Source organism: Lactuca saligna, chromosome 5 (genome assembly GCF_052625555.1).
Source record: "Lactuca saligna cultivar CGN05327 chromosome 5, ASM5262555v1, whole genome shotgun sequence".
Taxonomy (NCBI): Eukaryota; Viridiplantae; Streptophyta; class Magnoliopsida; order Asterales; family Asteraceae; genus Lactuca; species Lactuca saligna.
Genome location: NC_136421.1, coordinates 65,578,573 through 65,599,737, shown reverse-complemented (window position 1 = coordinate 65,599,737; position 21,165 = coordinate 65,578,573). Strand labels below are relative to the sequence as shown.

Sequence of the window (21,165 nt, the reverse complement as noted above, 5' to 3'; positions counted from 1 at the left end):
AGAGCGGAAATTATCCCTATCAGTCTGAAAACCAGCATCACTATACCCTAATACTCTCAAGTCATCACTGCCACCAAGGGTAAGGATCCAATCCTTAGTCCTCCGCAGGTACTTGAGAATGTTCTTTACCGCTGTCCAATGAGCCTTGCCAGGGTTCCCCTGATATATGTTGACCATGCTCAAAGCAAATGCCACATCAGGACGGGTACAAGTCATAGCATACATGATCGAGCCAACTGCGGAAGCATACGGTAAATGGCTCATCTCAGCTATCTCTGCCTCTGTACTCAGACTCTGAGTCTTACTTAGTTTGGTATTGCTTTGGATCGGTAAATCTCCTTTCTTGGAATTCTCCATGTTGAACCTTTTCAACACTTTATCCAAGTAGATACTCTGACTAAGTCCAATTAGTCTTCTACTCCTTTCTCTTAATATCCTTATCCCTAGGATATAGGTAGCCTCCCCTAGGTCCTTCATAGCAAAGCACTTCCCAAGCCAGGACTTAACCTCCTGCAAGGTTGGGATGTCATTTCCTATGAGTAGTATGTCATCCACATACAGTACCAAGAAGCTAACTATACTCCCACTAGCTCTGACATACACACAAGACTCATCTTCGCTTCTCGAGAAGCCAAACTCTTTTACCTTCTCATCAAAACAAAGATTCCAGCTACGAGATGCTTGTTTTAATCCATAAATGGATTTCTCAAGCTTGCATACTCTATTGGGGTACTCTGCACTGACAAAACCCTCTGGCTGATTCATGTACACATCCTCAGCCAACTTTCTGTTAAGTAAAGCGGTTTTGACATCCATTTTCCATATTTCATAATCATGAAATGCTGCAATGGCTAACATAACCCTAATAGACTTAATCTTTGCTACCGGCGAGAAGGTTTTATCATAATCAATACCCTGAGTTTGAGTAAAACCCTTCGCAACCAATCGAGCCTTATAAGTATGCACCTTTCCTTCCATGTCTGTCTTCTTCTTGAAGATCCATTTGCACCCGACTATTTTACGGCCTGGTACATGGTCAACCAAGTTCCAAACTTGATTGTCAAACATGGACTGTATCTCGCTGTCCATAGCCTCCTTCCATTTAGCAGACTCTGGGCCTGCCATGGCTTCCTTAACACTGCTAGGTTCATCCAAATTTACTAGTGTACTATCACTGATGAACGTATCACCTTCCGTAGTAATATGAAAACCATAATAAAATGAAGGTGTGTTCCTAACCCGTGTAGAACGCCTTGGAGGTACATACTCGTCAGCTGGATCAACAGGAGTTTCCTCCTCAGGTTGATTGCTAGTGTCTGAGGTTCCTTCACCAATTGATTCTTGAATTTCTTTAAGATCAATCTGCCTCCCACTGTCTCCTTGGCTTATAAATTCTTTCTCGCGAAAGATCCCTCTTCGTGCTACAAAGACCACATTCTCACTGGGTCTGTAGAATAGGTAACCGAAGGATTTCTGTGGGTAGCCGATGAAAATACACCTTTCACTTCGGGGTTCAAGCTTATCATGAGTTTCACGCCTCACGAAAGCTTCGCAACCCCAAATTTTGATGTGGTCCAAATTGGGAACCTTCCCAGTCCACATCTCATGAGGTGTTTTGGTAACCTTCTTTGTAGGGACTAGATTAAGGATATGGGCGGCAGTCTCTAAGGCATACCCCCAAAAAGAGATTGGTAACGAAACTCGACTCATCATAGAGCGAACCATGTCCAACAAAGTTCGATTACGCCTCTCAGCTACACCATTCAGCTGTGGTGTCTTGGGAGGAGTCAATTGTGAGACAATCCCACACTCCTTAAGATAGTCAAGGAACTCGGTACTAAGATACTCACCACCTCGATCGGATCGAGGCATCTTAATGTTCCTGCCCAATTGATTTTCTACTTCCTGTTTGAATTCCTTAAACCTTTCAAAAGTTTCTGACTTATGTTTGATTAAGTAGACATACCCATATCTATTAAAATCATCAATAAAAGTCACATAATACCGATTAGCATCCCTTGTGGCGGTTTTTAATGGCCCACATACATCAGTATGTATTAGGTCCAACAAACCCTCACCCCTCTCACAAGTTTTAGTGAAGGGTGATTTTGTCATCTTTCCAAGTAGACAAGATTCACAACTATCATCCGATTTAAGGTCAAATGATTCCAAGACTCCACTCTTTTGGAGTTGTCCTATGCGTTTCTTGTTTACATGTCCAAGACGACAATGCCACAATGATGCTTTATCTAGGCTAGTAGAAGAATCAATATACAACACATTATTTCCTAAGTTGTCTACAATCAACACAGTTTCATACACACCATCACAAGGTAATGCTTTAAAATAAAACACATTATTAAAGAAAGCATTAATACCACCACATTCATTATCAAACGAAAAGGTAAAACCTTGTTTGTACAAAGCATGAAAAGAAATAATATTCCTCGCCATTTCAGACGAGTACACACATTTATTCAAATCTAATTTTAACCCATTATTAAGCAACAAAGTATAAACTCCAATCTTGGAAACAGGTGAAGCCTTCCTATTCCCCATGATCAAGTTTATCTTCCCGTGCTCCACATCCTCACTTCTTCTTAGGCCCTGCAAATCAGAACATATGTGAATACCACATCCTGTATCAAGCACCCAAGAGTTAGAATATGTTGAGTAATTAGACAATATAGTGTAAATACCTGCATGGGTGGGTTTCACTTTCCCATCCTTTAGATCCTGCAAGTACTTAGGGCAGTTTCGCTTCCAGTGTGCCTTTTCATGGCAATAAAAGCATTCAGCATCCTTGGGAATGGCAGAAGGAGTGGCAGAACCGCTCTTGGTCTTTGATGAGGAGCCTTCAAGAGACTTTCCCTTGGTACCCTTCGAAGGGTGCTTCCTCTTCTTCCCTTTTCCTTGCCCAATAGCTAAAACAGGGGTAGATGTTGGAGTAGGAGTAGTAGAGGTAACAACCGCTTTACCCTTAAGACCGGATTCCACGGTCTTCAAGAGTCCTTGAAGCTTGCTGAGGGTAACTTCCTCCTTGTTCATATGATATGTCATTCGAAAATGATCATAACAAGAAGGCAAGGAGTGCAAAATGATGTCAATTGCAAACTCCTCAAGGATGTTAACATTCAACTTCAGCAAACGGTCCACATACCTTTGCATCTTCTGCATGTGGTCCGTGACGGATTCACCGTCCTTCATGCGGGTAGTTATTATGGAGGAGATTATTTCATACCGCTCCTGACGAGCACTATGATGGTACCTTTCCATCAGGTCTTGGTGCATCTCAAAAGGGTAGAAATCTTCATATGACTTTTGGAGCTCGGCTGTCATCGTGGCCATCATGATACATGCCACCTTAGTAGCATCTCTCTCATGAGTCCTGAATTCAGCGATCTCCTCAGGAGTAGCAGTAGACTCATCAAGTTCTTTTAACTCCTTATCGAGGACATATTCTTTGTCCTCATAACGAGTAACCATCCTGATGTTCCTAATCCAATCCATGAAATTGGAACCATCAAAGATGACCCTCCCACAAAGATTCATGAGAAAGAAAGAACTAGTTGGGTTAGAGCCCGAAGCATTAGTGTTGGAAGACATCTGAAAGAAGAGAGTAAGTTTAGATTAGATATATAGAATCCTTAATAAGACACCCAAATGTAATATTAAGGCTAGGATCCAATGACAATATATTACACTTAGAAGAGGGATGTCGTAATCTAAGTAATAATATATTTGAAAGGTAGGTGAATGACGATTCACCAATTTCCACCATGAAAACGAAATGATTTATTAGGTTTAATTGGATTTGAAATTCCTAGATTCTTTTGAGATTCATTGAACTTTTCAATGGCATGTTTCAATCTCGATTGTGCCCTTCAAGTTTTGTGACTGGGATGCCGAGGATCACAAAACAAGGTGTGAATAACCATGCTAATTCACTTGGTACCCTTAATATTATCACCTAATCAATGTGCCGGTTAACCACACACGCTCCATTGATCTATGACAAACATTAAGTCACCCTTCGTGATCCTTACTAGTCCTAGTTAGTGTGTCGGTTAACCACACACGCTCCACCAACGACTTGGTAAGGTACAAAGTGTGAATTCCATGGACTAGCACCATGTTCACATTTTTCCTAAAATAACTAAGATTGGGAATTAAAAGAGTTTAGTTATTTTATAATATTCATTATACTTTTAATGAGGATTTAAAGTCATTGTTCTACCCGTTCGGCTAACGACCCTCCACCGATCAAGCAAGCGGTGGGTGAGAGTATACACCCATTAAGTCGCCATTTTATAGGCAACAACCTTATACCCACTTTATAGACCGGCTTCGTGAATGAGGCCTACTAACGGTAAAACGACTTATTCTTATACATATATATAATAATTAACCATTAATGTTATAAATAGTATAAGGGTTGAATTTTAACTATTAAAACTCTAAGGGTTGGAATTAAAGTTTATTAAAGTGTGTGAAACTTTACAAATTCCAAAACTTGAGAGCAAGTTTTGTAACTTTGCAAAACTCTTCATTTCATAACTTATGAATTAAAGGTTCATAAAAATGAAGACTCTTCATTTTCATGTAACTTATTTGTTTTAAGTGTGTGTTAAATAAGAGTGACCTTTGGAAATCCATAACTTGAGGACAAATTATGGACTCCATTAAAACACAAAAATGATCAAGAATTAATTCTAAACAATTCAGCAAATAATTCCTATCATTTTCTAAATTCATAAGAACATGAACATGATCATCAAAAATTCAAGAATTATATGAACACATAAAATCATGGAATTTTGATATATGCTATTGTAAATGGATTAGAACAACCATTACACCAACTAAAATAAGTTTTATAACACCAAAACAGTTTAGGGTAATGTTTCTAGTCCATTTCCAGCAGCAAAAGTCGAAAATATGCACTCAGTCGATCCTACTCGTCGAGTGCATGAACTTACTCGTCAAGTAGGTTGAAGTTTGCCTTGGACTCGTCGAGTCGCCCCAATGGACTTGGCGAGTCCACCATGCATACAGCAACGATTTCGACTTTTTTCACTATTTTGCATCAAGTATCAAACAAGCAAGCCTAGGCTCTGATACCACTGTTGGGTTTTGAGCAATTTAACACTTCCTAAGTGTGCATGCAACCCTAATAAACCTTGGATCTATGTTTGTCTAAATACATGCAAAATAATAATTTTCCAAGGTTTATAACCTATCTAACATGGCATGGGGAACATTTCAACATAAAAGAGTTAGAAGAGATTACATACCTTTTGGTGAGTTTGGTTCTAAGGAGTTTGAGGGCCAAGCACCAATAGTGTGAATGCCTCAAATGGAATCACAAAACACCACAAACTCTTGGAAAACTTTGAGAGAGTATACACCCTTGTATAAAATCGGCCACACACAAGCACACACACACTAGTTCACTAGTTTCCTCTTAGGCTCCATTTCATGCTCCATAAGCATGCTTATATAGTGTGCATGGTTAGGGTGAAACCCTAATAACCCATGTCTTTTCCTTTCCAAGGATCCATGGGTTAAAGGCTCCATGGATCATCCATGGACCTCCACATAGGCCTAGCCCATTAACAAATGAGTATTAGCCCACACTATATAAAACAAATAGCAAATAATCTATTTAGTCTTCCTTTTAATCTCTAAATTAATTCATAATTAATTTAAGACTAAAACTAATTAAATAACGTAAATTCATATTAATGTATTATAACTCATAATATATTAATAAACATATGTGTATAACTCTCATAAAATTATCCATAATAGTTTGGATGAGATGCAACCCAAATGGACCATGCCGGTCGGGTCAAGTATATACCAAATAAGTTATGGACTTAGACACCTTATCCAACAATTTGTCCTTTACACTCGAGCCTAGGGTGTTTTATTAAAGACATTACATAGGTGTTATGTTTTTTTTTATCAATATAAGTGTGAAAAATCAATTGTGAAACATTAGAGTATTTACTAATAAGAATTGAAATCGTTTGTACAAACAACTCTGCAAGTTAAAACAGTTTGTTAGTGGGTTTTCAATTCTTAAAAGCATGCGAATTATGAAACCATTTAAAATGAAGTAATGAATTTAAGTACAAGATATCCTTGTACTTTTGCTTGTATTCCCCCCCCCCCCCCCCGGGAAAACATTTAAAAACCATTCAAAAAGGGTAGGGGTATGAACTCACAGGTCGAGAAGCGTGTCGGATTGGATGCTAAGTGTCGGTTCGGGGCTTGATAACGCGTGAGGTTCTTATGTAATATGAAATGTTATGAAAATGTATCTAATTAGACTTTAAATCATTAATTAGATATGATTATACACTCCAAGACGCGAAAACACTTCAAATCAAGTGTTTGGAGTGACCCGGGTGACATCTAGGGACGTATAAGGCTCGGATATGGAGTTTACTTCTCAAGAGTAAACTCATAAGAGGGTTTACGGTTCTAATGACTCATTCCCCATGAGTTTATGGCCGTAAACTCATGGTTGGTGTGTTCTTGGATGCCACAAAGTCTTACAATGCACACGGGAAGGTTCTAGGGTCGATTTCATGGCTTAGGAAGTGATTGGGACTTGAAATGGTCTTGGAAATGAGTTTAAGGTCTAAGGAGATGTTCTTGGGGAGTTTACTACCTTAAACCATGAGTTTACAACCATAAACTCATGTTTGTCCATGAGTTAAGGGCTTTGATGGTTGTAATTCAATCACATGTGATCCTAGATCCAAAACTAAGCTTTTCAAGGGATTAAAGGCACCTTAACACCCTTTGTTGGGTGTTTACGGTCTAAGGAGGTGGGTTTACACTCCAAGAATGTTTTTGGGCCGTAAACTCAAGTTTAATGCATTTGAGGATGTTTTGGTGCACCACATGAAGGTTTATGAGGTTCTACACTCCCATGGAAGCATTTTGAAGGTGTTTAAGGGCATTTTGACTCTTTAACATGAGTTTATGGTCCATGAATGAGGGTTTACGGTCCAAGAACATTCTTGGGCCATAAAATCATGTCCATACATCATATGTCATGATTTTTGGGTCCTTAGTCCATGCATGTCAGTTTCTAAGTCGAATCTAAGCCCTAGAAGTGTCTTGGAGGAATTTTGGGGCTTCAAAACCCTCATATGAGGTGTTCACTTCCTAAGGAGGTGCCTAGACCGTAAACACTTGTTTATGGTCTCATTCCTCATAAAGATTCCGAATTTGAAGGTCTAGATGCTAAATCATGAGTTAGGGAAGTTACTTTGATGTTTTGAAGCTTGATTTGGGTGTTTTTGGCTCAAAATCGGATTCTAGAGAGAGAGAGTAGAGTGAGAAAGTAGAGAGAGAGTGGAAAAAGCTTCAAATGAGGCTCTCTCAACTTTATATATGCTGAAAGTTGGGGACACAGTGGAATTCTACCCGATACTGCCGTTAGACGGTGCTTTTGGTCGCACCCGATAAAGTTGCCGTAATTACGACTTAAATAAAACTAAATATTTTCTATATGAAATAGAAAATATTTTAATGTCTTAAAAATGTATTCTAACATTATTAAAACATTAATAGAAGTCGCAATAATGTAATTAAAACAAAGTTAACGGAAAATTTTGGAACTTTAACGGATTTGTTAACGAAAACGGGTTTCAAATAATGGAACGAACTTCGGGTTGTCACACAAAAAGATTTGTGTCGTTTCCCATTGAGATCCCTGCATCAGAGTGAAGATCCAAGATGCAAAGTGACCAAAACCTTGCAAAGTTAAGCTCTGTTGGGTTCTCCATGCGGTTATCCCTATGGATGTGTTGTAGAAAGTCATCCCATAGGATCTGCAAGTAGTTCACATCGTGCCCTGTAAATATGCTCCAAACCAACTCCAGGAGCTTGAGTCCCATATTGTCAGTTCCTCCGGTTCTGTCGGATAGACTATGGATGATGAAGTGGCACATGTATTTCCAGACCGCAAGCAGATGATTCTTTTTGAACTCGCCGATACCCTTGATTTTCTTCTGGTAACCCATCTGGTAGAGGGCAGCAGTGATGTCCACCATTGATGGTGTGAAGAAATTGATTGATGGATGAACCAGCAGATTAATGGAGTTTAGGAACTTCTCCTTGGTCAGAATGATCAACGCATCATTCACCAGATTGAGATGAACTTCTTGGGGGTTTTCAAGTGGGCGATACACCGAAAACGCACACTTGAATAGAGTTAAAATTGGAACAACCTTTGTAAAAGCGTCGAAGGGACCAAACAAAGGATGTTTCTTCAAGAACTTGATCATCAGCTTGATAGGGGCATTGTAGGACGTGTGATCATCAAAAACCGCTCTGTAGTTGCTTAACGCGATTGCTGGAGAGTCTGAATCGTTGGAGTTTCTTGATCCAGTTGCTTTTGAGTGTTTCTTGGAAGCACCTGATTTTGCCATTGTTGAAGCTTTGAGAGATTAAGGAGAAAACAGAGTGCAGAGCATTTGATTGTTTGAGTATTCAGAAATCAGAAAGTGATATTAGGAGAGAAGATGGGTTTATATAGTCTATTTAGGAATCGAGTATTGGTAATGTGCTGTTTGAGAAGGTGAGGGGTTTAATGTAGTAACTGAAAATTACCCTAGGTAAAAATAAGGATAAGGTAAATGGGTGTTTAAGGGGAATCTTTTGAAATGAGGAACAAATCTCAGCCACATAATCTGAAACGGTTTTAGAGGATTTGGGAGATTTTGCTAAAAGTGGTTTGCATTTAATGAAAAGTCAGACGTACAATATCACGTCTGGCTATCGTGTGCTGGGAAGTTGTAATGGATGGGACGTGTTGGGTATGAGGAAAGGACAAATTAAGGATATGTTTATGGAAAAACGTTGTTTTTGTCATCATACCGAAAATAGGTCCGACGAAGGGTTTTTGTAGGAAAGAGAATGTGACAGTTTCTCAAGGAATGTTTTCATTTAATGTATTATTCAATGAAGGATCATTAAATAGCACACCATGGTTTGAAAAATTAATAACTCAGTTGAGAAATTTATCAGTGTGATTGTGGATGGAAACTTCATTGTGGATAGATCCGGTGTTACGGATGAACATCTCATTGCGGATGGATCCTATGTCATGGATGAACACTTCATTGCGGATGGATCCTATGTTACGGATGAACACTCCATTGCGGATGGATCCTGTGTTACGGATGAACACTCCATTGCGGATGGATAAATGACTACAGTATTGAAAACTAAGGAAATCACTTGTACAAAAGATTAGTATAAGAAAAGACAAGTACCAATGAAGGATAAGTATAATATATGGTTGTGTTATATGGACTATGGACGCAGGATATACCAAAACTATCTATTATAAGTATCTTTTAGTTAGGACCGCAATGGAGACTAAGAATGGTCTGCGGTACCTATCAATTCAAGAAGAATTGCGGGTCCGGATTCATCATTCCTAACATTTGTAAGAAAGTGTTGAGCTTTTGAGATTCTAGTGCCTTTGTGAAAACATCAGCAATCTCCTCATAAGAATTGACAAAGATTAGTTCGATGTTACCTTTCAAGATGTGGTCTTCGATAAAGTGATATCGTAGTTCAATGTGTTTGGTCTTCGATTTACGAATAGGATTGTGATAAATCTTTATAGCACTTTCAGAGTTACATTAAATTGGTATCCGCATTATTCTGTAACCATAGTCTAACAGTTGTGTTTGCATCCATAGGACTTGTGAGCAACAACTTGCTGCGGCCACATATTCAGTTTCTGCGGTAGACAACGACATACAGTTTTGTTTCCTTGATGACCAACTGACTAATCTTCCACCCAGAAATTGACAACTACCCAAAGTGCTTTTTGGATCCAGTTTGCATCCAGCATGATCCGCATCAGTGAACGTTTGAAGACTAACTGAATTGCTTGCGGGGTACCATAGACCAAGAGACTTGCTTCCTTTCAGGTACCGAAGAATTTGTTTGGCTGCGTTCATGTGAGACACTTTTGGATCAGCCTGGTACCTTTCACATACACCTGTAGCAAAGACTATATCTGGTCAGCTAGAAGTGAGATACATTAGAGAGCCGATGATGCCTCTATACGACTTGTGATCAATAGATTCTCCTGAGGGATCAACAGAAAGCTTATAACCAAAGGTCATAGGGACCTTAGCTGAAGAGCAGTTGTCCATAGAGTATTTCTTCAGCAGCTCAGAGGTATATTTTTCTTGATGGATGAAGATTCCCTTAGGAACCTGTTTAACTTGAAGTCCTAGAAAGAATTTAATCTCTCAATTCATGCTCATCTGAAATTTGTTAGTCATGAGCCTAGCAATATCATCCACCATCGTCTGATCTGTAGATCAGAAGATGATATCATCCACATATATTTGTACAAGCATCAGGTGATTACTATTTGCTTTTCTAAATAAAGTGGGATCAATTACTCCTCTTTTATACCCGTATGAGACAAGAAATTATGAGAGAGTCTCATACCATGCTCTTGGGGCTTGTTTCAGACCGTAGACTGCCTTTTTAAGCTTTTAGCAATGATCAGGAAATTTAATACTTTCAAAGCCTGGAGGTTGCTAAAGATAAACCTCTTCTTTTAGTTCTCCATTGAGGAATGCACCCTTAATGTCCATTTGGTGAACTTTGACATTTTTGTGGGCTGCGTATGCCAAGAAGATTAGAATGGCTTCCATGCGTGCCATGAGAGCATACGTTTCATCATAGTTAATGCCTTCTAGTTGACTGTAGCCCTTTGCGACTATCATGTCTTTGTTTCTAACTACGGATCCAGATTCGTCTAGCTTGTTCTTATACACCCATCTGGTGCCAACAATGGTGTGACCTTTTGGTTTTGGAATGAGTTGCCACACACTATTTCTTTCGAATTCTACTAGCTCTTCCTGCATCGCCGCGATCCATTCGGGCTCTAGTAAGGCTTCTGTGATTGATCGGGGTTCGACCGAAGACATGAAAGATGAGTAATGGCAGTGATCAGTTAAATCTTGTGAAGCTCTAGTTTGAACACCAGCTGAAGGATTGCTAATGATCAGACCAGGTGGATGTTCTCTTGTCCATACATGAAGGTGGGGTTGTAGGTGATCAGCAGCTGCAGTAGATGGAATGTATTCAATGTCAGATGACTCTGTGGTAGGGGACGGCAGTTCCCCCAGGATTTGAGAACATCATGCGGAGTTATCTTGAAGTGTTGGAGCTGCGGTAGATTGAAGTGTTTCCCCCTGGGCTACGGATGGGATTTCTTCAGAAACTTGAGGGTGTTCCCCCTGTATTTGTAGGAGAGTAAAAATTCTTGGATCTGACCTTGTATCAATATTTTCTATGATTTCATCATCTGGGTCCGAAGAGACATTTGATGGCTGTGACCCTTTGCGGATGGACGGAGTTGCCTCGATTAGTATTGGAACCTCGATGGTTGTTGTCTGATCCAGAGTTGAGTTTTCCCCCTCAACCGGCGAGGTGGAAGTTACGAAGGACATAGAATCTGAGGTTGTAGGACCAGATACTTCAGCATATTGCATTTGAGCTTCCGGAGAGATAAGAACTTCAGAGAGCTTGGCCGTCTCTTTTGGATCCAAAAGGTCATCATAGTTCACTTCTACTAGGTTTAGTGATACAGAGGAATCAGGAATATCAGATTCAAGAATAGCTTTGGTTTCAGTGGAGGGATCAGCGTTGCGGACATAGGAATCATCAAACTTCACGTCAAAACTTTCGATTATTAATCTTGTGCATCTTCTCAGAACCTAGTATGCGACCTTATTGGTTGAGTAGCCTAGGAAGATGCCTTCATCAGATTTGGGTGCAAATTTGTTAAGGTGATCTTGGTTGTTGATCACGAAGCATCTACATCCAAAAATGTGGAAAAAGAAAACATTAGGCTTGCGGTTGTTGAGACCTTCATAAGGTGTTTTGCTGAGATGTTTGCATACGATACTGCGATTTTGTACGAAGCAAGCTGTGGCCACTGCTTCGGCCTAGAAATATAAAGGTAGATTAGCAAAGTTTAGCATTGATCTTGCTGCTTCCACTAGATTTATGTTTCTTCTTTCAACAACACCATTCTGTTGCGGGGTATATGGAGCTGAGAACCTGTGGCTTATACACTATGACGCCAAGAAATTGTTAAGAAGGTGATTCATGAACTCTATTCCGTTGTCACTGCGGATGCGACGTACTGGCAGTTTGATCTGAAGCTCTATCTCCTTGATGAAGTTGAAGAATATCTGCGGCGTTTCGGACTTGAGTCGAAGGAAGAAGACCCATGTAAAATGTGTGTAGTCATCCACTATAACCAATATGTATTTTTTATGGTGAAGATTGGCTACGGTAGATGGACCACAAAGATCGATGTGAAGGAGTTCCAATGGTTCTGATATTGAAGAATCAATCACCATAGGATGACTTGCCTTTGATTGCTTGCCACATTCACATGCAGGAAAGAGTGTATTATTGTGATATTTTAGAATGGGGAGACCACGGACTAGTTCCCCTGTTACCAGATTGTTGATGTACTGAAAGTTGAGATGAGCCAACTTGCAGTGCCAGAGCCAGCTCACTTCGGAGACTGCTTTTGATAGAAAGCAAAGTTGCGGTTTGCCAGTGATCAAAGAGATGTCCAGTGGGTACATGGTACCTTCGGATCTAGACTTGATCAGGCAAGTGATTCTATCATTTGTCATAATGTAGCAGAATTGGTCATCAAATTCCACCCTATGGCCTGCCTTACATAGTTGGCCAACACTTATAAGATTGTGTTTCAGACCTTTCACATAAGCAACCTTTTGAATTGAGAAGTTGCGTGTAGTAGGAGCACCATAACCTCGGATAATCCCACTTGCATTGTTGCCAAAAGTGACATTACCCCCATTGCATACAGGCCTGAAGTCTCGAAGGTATTTCAACCTTCCGGTCATGTACAAGGAGCAGGCACTGTCGATCAACCATTCATCATCTTGATCCTCCTTGCACAAAGCTTGTTCCACTATGCTGAGAGTTCCGTCTTTAGCCATATAGCAATGGTTTTTCTTGAGCAGCTTGGTTGAACCGTCTTCATTAGCAGTGGAAACCATACAGATCTTGCCTTTCCCTTTGTTGTGAACATCCACATATTCATCACAAGATGACCACACTTGGTGATCCTTTTTCACCTGAGCAACATAAGCTTTGCCCTTTTCCTTCTCCTCCAGTTCTTGAGCCATTCTGAGATAGTAGGCCCTGTCTTTCACTATGTTTGCCTTGCAGTCTCTGGCAAAGTGGTTCTCTTTATTGCATTTGTGACATATTACTATGTCACTTTTGTCTTCTGCGGATGTACCGGAGTCAGTAGATTAAGACTGCAGTGGTTGATCTTTAGGTTGTGTTTACTGCGATTGCGGTGGATAGTGGGGACTTCTGGTGAAGTGAGAGTGGTTATTTTGAAAGTTGTGGTTGAATGGAGGTCGGTTGTATTGTTGTTTTTTACAGAATGAAGGTGGTAAACGGTTGACTTGTTTGCTGACAAGAGCTATGGCTTTTTGAAACTCTTCCTCATCATCATACTCAGAGTTGGCTTCGTATGATTGCGGTGGAGAATCATACGAGGTGGGGTATGATTGAGGTGATTGTGCTATGAGGGCAAGAGGACCTCCGAAGTCAGAACAGTCCTTGAGTACGGTGGAATCTTGAGCTTGTAGTTCACCATAGTGCTTATATAGGGACAACGAGTGAATTTTCCTATCACCTTGTACGATCATTTTTGCAGTTTTCCAATGTCTTCCTAAACCATTCAGGAATTGAAGGTTTGTTTCGTGATTGCTTCTCACAGTACCAACATTTGATAGTTTGGTCACTATCAAGTTGAACCTTTTGAACGAATCTTCCAAGCTTTCACCCGCATGAGCCTTGAAATTGTTAAACTCATTGAGTGCAGTTGTAGGCTTTTTGTCTTGTGCTTGTTTAGTGCCTTCGTACAGGTTTTTGAGCACATCCCATATCTCATTTGCTGATTTACAATTTATGATAATGTCGAAGTTGTCAGGGGCAACTCCGCATGAAATTTCATAAAAGGCAATAGCATCGTTTTCCATTTTGTCTAGATCATCCTTCGTGGGACGGTTCATAGCTGGTTGACCTCCTCCCATTCTGAAAACGGTGCCATCTGTTTGTACAGGGGTAAGAACAGGAACATGTGGTCCTTCTTCAACAGATCTCCATACATCTCTTCCGAGTCTTCTTAAATATCTTTCCATTCTTTGTGACCAATGGTGATATTCATTTGCAACCAGTATTGGAGCTCGATTTGAACCACCACCACTGTTGTAAATGTTTAAAGAAAGTGCTTGTGCCATTTTGTTTTTATTTTTTTATTTTTTTGTTTCAGAAATGAGCTTCAGTGGTATAGAAGGCCGTTTGAAAATCAGAGTTCCGTTTTCAAAAATCAACCACTATGGCTCTGATACCAATTGTTGTGAGAAATAACTTGGAGACACACTTGAACAAAGTTAGTACAAGTATATTACGGAATAGTTAATCTCGAAGGATCTAAACCTCAACAATAATATTAATGTTAGATAGTTACAGAATTAGTTGCGGAATTTAAAGATAAGTAAATGACAGCAGTTGTTATATTGTTATAACAAGTATACACATAAGTTGATTCATAATGAGGAATGCATTCAAGCCAAGTTAATAGTTGTGATCAAACTCAGTGATTAAGTCACAGAAGACTTGCTCCGAAGAGAGATTGTAATCGATATGTAAGTAAGAAATATGAGAAAGACATAGAAAAGATAGAAGAGATAATGTAAGAGATGAATATCTGAAATGATAATTGAGAAGTGTATTGATTCAAAATGATAGATCTCTATTTATAGAGACTCTAAAAAATACATAAGATGCAGTCTCTAAGAGTAGCCATGCAAGGCATACTGGACAATAGAGAGTATTACATAAAGATAAGGAAAACACGTAATACAAAAGATAGATTGCAGTCCGCAGATGCTCTGGAAGAGACTGCGGATTAGAAGACTTCACTGCGGTTGGGGAACTGACTGCGGTTGCTGAGATGACTGTGGTTGTGGAAGTTCAAGGGGGTCACTTTTATACTTTAACACCAGCAACCCTCGATTTCCCATAGATGATATCATACCTTTCTCCTGCAACTCGTGATTCACCCTACAAACAAAAGGTTCCCCCTTTTACCTTACTAATCTCCAGAGTACATGCCTCCAATGGATACACTTGCGATCCCCAACACAAGTTTCCACTATAATCCATCCCGAAATGGCCGTCCATGAATCCCTCCCAAGTCTCTGACTGAAACTACCACAAATCATACATAGAAGACCCTCAAACAAGTCGATAGCGAGCCTTCCCCAATCTGAATCCATATGATACACCAAAACCTTAACATAACCTTGACTCTCTATCCTATCATTACCAACCTTCAAAGTGACGAACATGAGATTATCAAACCAAGAACTTACGCATTTCATCTGATCCCTAACAACAACTTACAAACAATCAAGAATACGGGGGAAACATTTCACAGATTCAATCTGATACCCGACAGTCCCTAAGGGTACTCTATAAGTGATAACCTGCAAGTACGGAACGTACAATTCCACAGGTTATTATCACAAAGCAGCATGCTGAATACCAGAACATATTTCTATCAGAATACATATAGAGTCTTCAGCATAACTGGACCGCATCACCGGGCCTTCAGCCTATCTGGACCACTTTCACAACCTTTAGCATGTCTGGACCGCCTCTTTGGGCCTTCAGTCTGTCTAGACCTTTCTCCGGGCCTTTGGCCTGACTGGTACACCCTGTTAGCCTCTAGTAAATCTAGACCGCCCTATGTATGTTGAGCATAACCTTGGACCCATGCTGGTGCCCTCTCCCATATAGCCAGCTCTCCTTCACTTGGGGTTTCGAACTCCTGATCCAATCTGCAGACTATATTACGACCTAACTCTAGACCTTATGTTGACCGCCCACACTCTTGGGAACCATGGCCTGATCCCTGACCCACGTATCCACTACATACGCTAAATAACCTGCACACCCATGATGAATGTACTACCGAGTCCTGGCAGCTAAACAACACCCTTAATGGTTGATGCTCCATTTGAGAATTCCCAATTCTCCACCACTTGGGTCACTAACAACTACCTACTGTTTAGAAATCAACTCAAAGCATAACAACATTTGCTTCATGATAACTGATCTTGAAGACAATATGGTTCAACAACCTCTACCTCTGACAACACCTCCCTAAAACATTTCATTACCCTCAAACCCAGTGGACAAGACAAGAACGTCATCATCGAAACCTGAACCTTCCAAAGTTAGAAGGGCTTTAACATTTAATAAGACAAGTAAATAACATTACTCACATTACACATACACCCACAATACAACTGATTCTTTCTTTTTCTTGACTTAGAGATGTAGAAGAATCGATGTTACAACCAAAACGTCAACGTCATCCATGACAACTCCATTAAGTCACCTTTTGTGTTTTCTAATACTTACTATGACTTCCAAACTCTAATAGCTTTTGTATATCAAATATCCGTGTGTAATATCCGAACTATAGCATGTAAATCCTCTGCATCTGTAGAAATGTTATGGAAGTTAATGTGACTATAAAAAAACGAGCTTTTAGTAAGTTCCTGCTCACACTTTATACAGCTTATACTGTAAAAATTGTTCTCTTTTAGAATAAAACAAGGTAAGTAGAAAACATATTTTTATTCATCATTCAATTTTTAGTCCATCCTAAAAATTTTGAGATAGTAATTCATACCTCCGTATAAGGTTTATATGTTACTTCCATCATAAAGTCAGATCTCATCTTTGACAGAATAATTATTGCCGATTATACCAAACTAAAGTTAAAAATAAAATAAAAATACATGCAGACATATTCAATATTAGGGAAAATGATTTACGAGCCTAATGAAGTTTCAATCCGTTTAAAAAACATCAATCATGTTTTGTCTGTTCAAAAAAACACACCGAACTTAACCTTTTGTCTAAAAAAGTACAACTAAGTTACATTTTTGTTCAATTCTATCGAAGTCAATGAAGAGAAACAAATGATGTGGCTTGTTACCATATCGGGAAAATGACTTGTTAAACCAACAAAGTTTTCAAGTCGTTCAAAAAACTCTAATCATGTTTTGTCTGTTAAAAAAATCCAACAAACTTAAACAAAACATAATTGAGGTTTTTTTGAATGGTTTGTAACTTCGCTGAGATTTTATTGACAAAAGGTTAAGTTCGTTAGATTTTCTTGAACAAACAAAACATTATTGAGGTTTTCTAAATTGTTTGAAATCTTTGTTGGGCTTGTAAGTCATCTTATCGTCAATATTAAAACCACACTTCCGTTCAATAAGGCTTACAAGAAAAATCAAGCAGAAATCAAAGATACAATCACAGGTCACAAAAAGATAATGAAGAGCATGCTAACTAGGTTGAAAGTAGCATCCTTTTTTTTTGCATGTCTCCAATGAACATCAAAGTAGTATGTATATATTTGCTTTTTTGCATGATTCACTTATTCAAACCGCTATAAACTCATCTAAATAAATAACAAGTTATGTACTCTTTATGTTTTTTATATATATACATGTTTTCCGATCCATTTGTCTAAAAATAAATTAAAGCCATTAATATCAATGTACTACTTTGACATATAGTAAGACATTATCGTTTTCCTTGTAGTTTATTATAGATGTACCTTACAACTGAAAACCTCCCTGCAACGCGTGCTTTTTGGGCACCAAAAGCACGGGAATTTCCCGTACTTAATATAAAAGTTAATTATTTTAAACAAAAAAATGAAAATTGTTTAAAGAAGTTGATGCACTTTAATTTTTTTTAACCCTCAATCTCAAAGAGGAAAAACAACACCAAATACGGTTGGACTAAAAGTCGTTTGCTATTGACGCACTCCTAATCTAATCTGGTAATCATCGTCACATCATTCCTTTCATTAAATACGATTATTCATTATCTTAATATTTTTACTTGACTTTATAATGAATGGTTTTCACTTTGATTAATTACTAGTGGCTTTAATGTGGTGTATTTAATATCCCCGAATTAAGCCACTGACCAAGTACTACCAGCTCCCTTTATTTATCACAAATTAAAATGGCATTTACTGAATATTATATTAGGGGAGCGACAATTGTATAAATGCATCAAAACTTTAATAATCTAGAAGCACATGTTAGTTTAATAACAATTTTGCAATCTCGCAACTCGCTATTTTTTAAATAAAACATTAATTTTATAGGAGAGAGAGTTGGAGATCATTAATTTTATATATTGCTAGGATGTGCAAGTTAGCTGGCAATTCATTATTTTGGAAATAAACCATAAATTATGTAATGGGAGAGAGTTGACTAACTCCTTAGATTTTATATATCGCTATTTGCTAGGCTGCACTAATAGACGCGATATCATTTCTTTCAAACAGATCTACTTTGATTCTTCGCAAGGCCTTACTTTTCTTACATATTTTTGATCGATCACCAAACTATGTCGTTCCAAAAACAGTATGAATCTCTTCGCATACCACTAGCTGATATAATATCAGCTACCAAGAACTTTGCAGATGACCATTTGATCGGGGGAGGAGGATTTGGAAAGGTGTTCCAGGCAATACTCAGTTCGAGGGGAGATACCAAGGTGGCTGTAAAAGTTTTAGATCGTGCATTTGGTCAAGGAGACTCTGAGTTTTGGAAGGAGGTCATGACGCTTTCAGAGTATCAACATAAAAATATTATCACTCTCCTAGGGTTTTGTGATGAGGAAGACCATAAGATCCTTGTATACAAATATGCATCTGGGAAAGGTCTTGACGTGCATCTCGACAACAAGGAGTTAACGTGGGCTCAACGCCTGAGAATATGCATAGGTGCGGCGCGTGGACTCGCATACCTTCATAATCCTGCCGGTGGCCAACAAAGACTAATTCATCGCGACGTTAAGAGTTCCAACATCTTATTAGAAGAAGACTGGAATGCCATAATTGCAGATTTTGGTTTATCTAAATTTGCTCCTGCTAACCAGAAAAACACATTTGTTATCACCAATAATACTGTAGGCACACTTGGGTATGCTGATCCACAATATATACAGGATGGAGTGTTAACTAAGAAGTCGGACGTTTACTCTTTTGGTGTGGTGTTGTGTGAAGTTTTGTGTGGTAGGTTGTGTCTTGCTGGGGGTCAATGTCTTCCTAGATTGGTACCAATGCATATCAAACAGAAAAACCTAAATGAAATCGTTTGGGGTAACATAAAGGATGAAATACATCCCAAAGCTTTGCAGGTGTTTTCAAAAATTGTTTATCAATGTTTGAAAAGATACCACGAGAAACGTCCAAATATGGAAGAGATTGTGAGAGAACTTGAAACGTGCCTTAAATTACAAGTAAGTTGCCTTTTCCATTGTAGTTCATATACATCTGTTTTTCACTCTAATTTCGAGATATTAAAAACACTAAAATAAAGAGGTTGATTAGTTGATAATAGTTATAATTTTTGCAATGTAAAGTTTTACCCACTCTTGTACAGGAGGCTTTTGATCAGGCTAACGAACCAAAGTCAATACAAATAAGCACCCTTCTGAGTTTCAAGGAAATCTGTCCCCCCGGAGGAAGCAATTTGGTAATTCTATACACAACAAGTGTCAAAGTCATCCAAAAGACGTCCAAAGATTGCTTTAGTGTTCGTGCTTTACTCAAAAGTTTAAAGGTTTTATACCAAGAAAGGGATATATCGATGCACTCGGATTTCAAAGATGAACTATGGCAGATGTTGGGCAAATCAGGAGCAGTCCCAACACTGTTTATAAAGGGTAGGTACATTGGGGGAGCAGAGGAAGTTTTCCGGTTGAATGAACAGGGAATATTCCGGCCACTTCTGGCTGATATACCATTAAAAAGTTTAGAAGATCCATGCAAAAGGTGTGATGGAGTTCGGTTTGTGGTGTGTCATAAGTGTAACGGTAGCAATATTCTGAAATCTGTCAATGGCGGCCGAACAACATGTACTGAATGTAACAGCAATGGGTTGATCAAATGTCCCATTTGCTTTTAAATATACGTAATTTGGTTTGTGTGTTGTAGATGTTTGCCATTATATATAGAGACACAATCTTTTGCTACCCAAAAGATTGCTGCGAAGCCATGAATTTTTTCGTGTGAATTTTTTTTCAAAACATTTTACTTAATACATTAATAAGGTTGTAATTAAACATAAAAAATCGCGAAAAATAGTGCATATATGAATGCTGCATCTTTGCACTTTTTACGAATATGACATTTTTTTTACATTTATGAATATATGCTACCTTTGTATATTTACAATTTTTCATGATTTTTTTATGAATAAGCTTAAAATATAACTGACTTAATGCATTAAGTTACTCTTTTTTGAAAGAAAAAAAAAACATCACAAGAAAAGGTTCATGGCACTAATACAAAACTGGCTTTTTGCGTCAGTTTTTGAAAACAAGATAGTGTCATTTTCAAATTTCTTGACGCCAAAGATAATAAACTAATTTTCAGGATTGCTTCCATGACGGTTTACTCAAAAAGAGTCATTATTGCAAATCAAACTTCACACATTAATGTTGGTTTTACATAAAAATTGTGAGAAGCGGTTTCACGGTTGGATACCATCGTAAAATGTTATCTTTTATAACGAGTTTTTTACTTGATATAGACATTTCCCTTGTGTCGGTTATTAAGTAAGACCTAAAGATATATTGTAACGTCTCAAAAATGCTAGTAAAAATTTTCATTTTTAAACTACCAGAAACCATAGAATCATTTATTCAAAAGCCAACTAATACGTAAAGTAATCTCAAACATCAGAGTAAAACAAATAGACAATGCGTATATAAACTCTAGGGGATGCAGTGTGATTAGGCTAGACCTTTTCCTTTGGAACTAGTACGTGAAACATTTAAACACAAAACTGTAAGCACAAAATTTAGTGGGTTCTACAAAATACCACATAACCATACAGGCCCCGCCCAATTAGCATAACGGGCCCCACCCAACTCATATATCAGACCTCACCCATCATACAAAATGGGCCCCACTCAATTCAAATAACGGGCCCCGCC

At 38.6% G+C, this 21,165-nt stretch overlaps 2 protein-coding genes across 2 annotated transcripts; one reads left to right on the top strand and one right to left on the bottom strand.

Annotated features, from left to right (window-relative positions):
- Positions 1-10,589: 10,589 nt before the first annotated feature.
- On the bottom strand, positions 10,590-10,919 carry LOC145045376 (putative mitochondrial protein AtMg00820). Its single transcript, XM_078993717.1, has one exon. It carries the CDS (start codon positions 10,917-10,919, stop codon positions 10,590-10,592), a length of 330 nt encoding a protein of 109 aa, XP_078849843.1.
- A 7,509-nt stretch (positions 10,920-18,428) lies between these two features.
- Positions 18,429-20,240, top strand: LOC145044908 (putative serine/threonine-protein kinase PBL28). The gene is made up of 2 exons (XM_078993259.1): positions 18,429-19,464; positions 19,608-20,240. Exons 1-2 carry the CDS (start codon positions 18,568-18,570, stop codon positions 20,130-20,132), a joined length of 1,422 nt encoding a protein of 473 aa, XP_078849385.1. The 5' UTR covers positions 18,429-18,567; the 3' UTR covers positions 20,133-20,240.
- Positions 20,241-21,165: the final 925 nt, after the last annotated feature.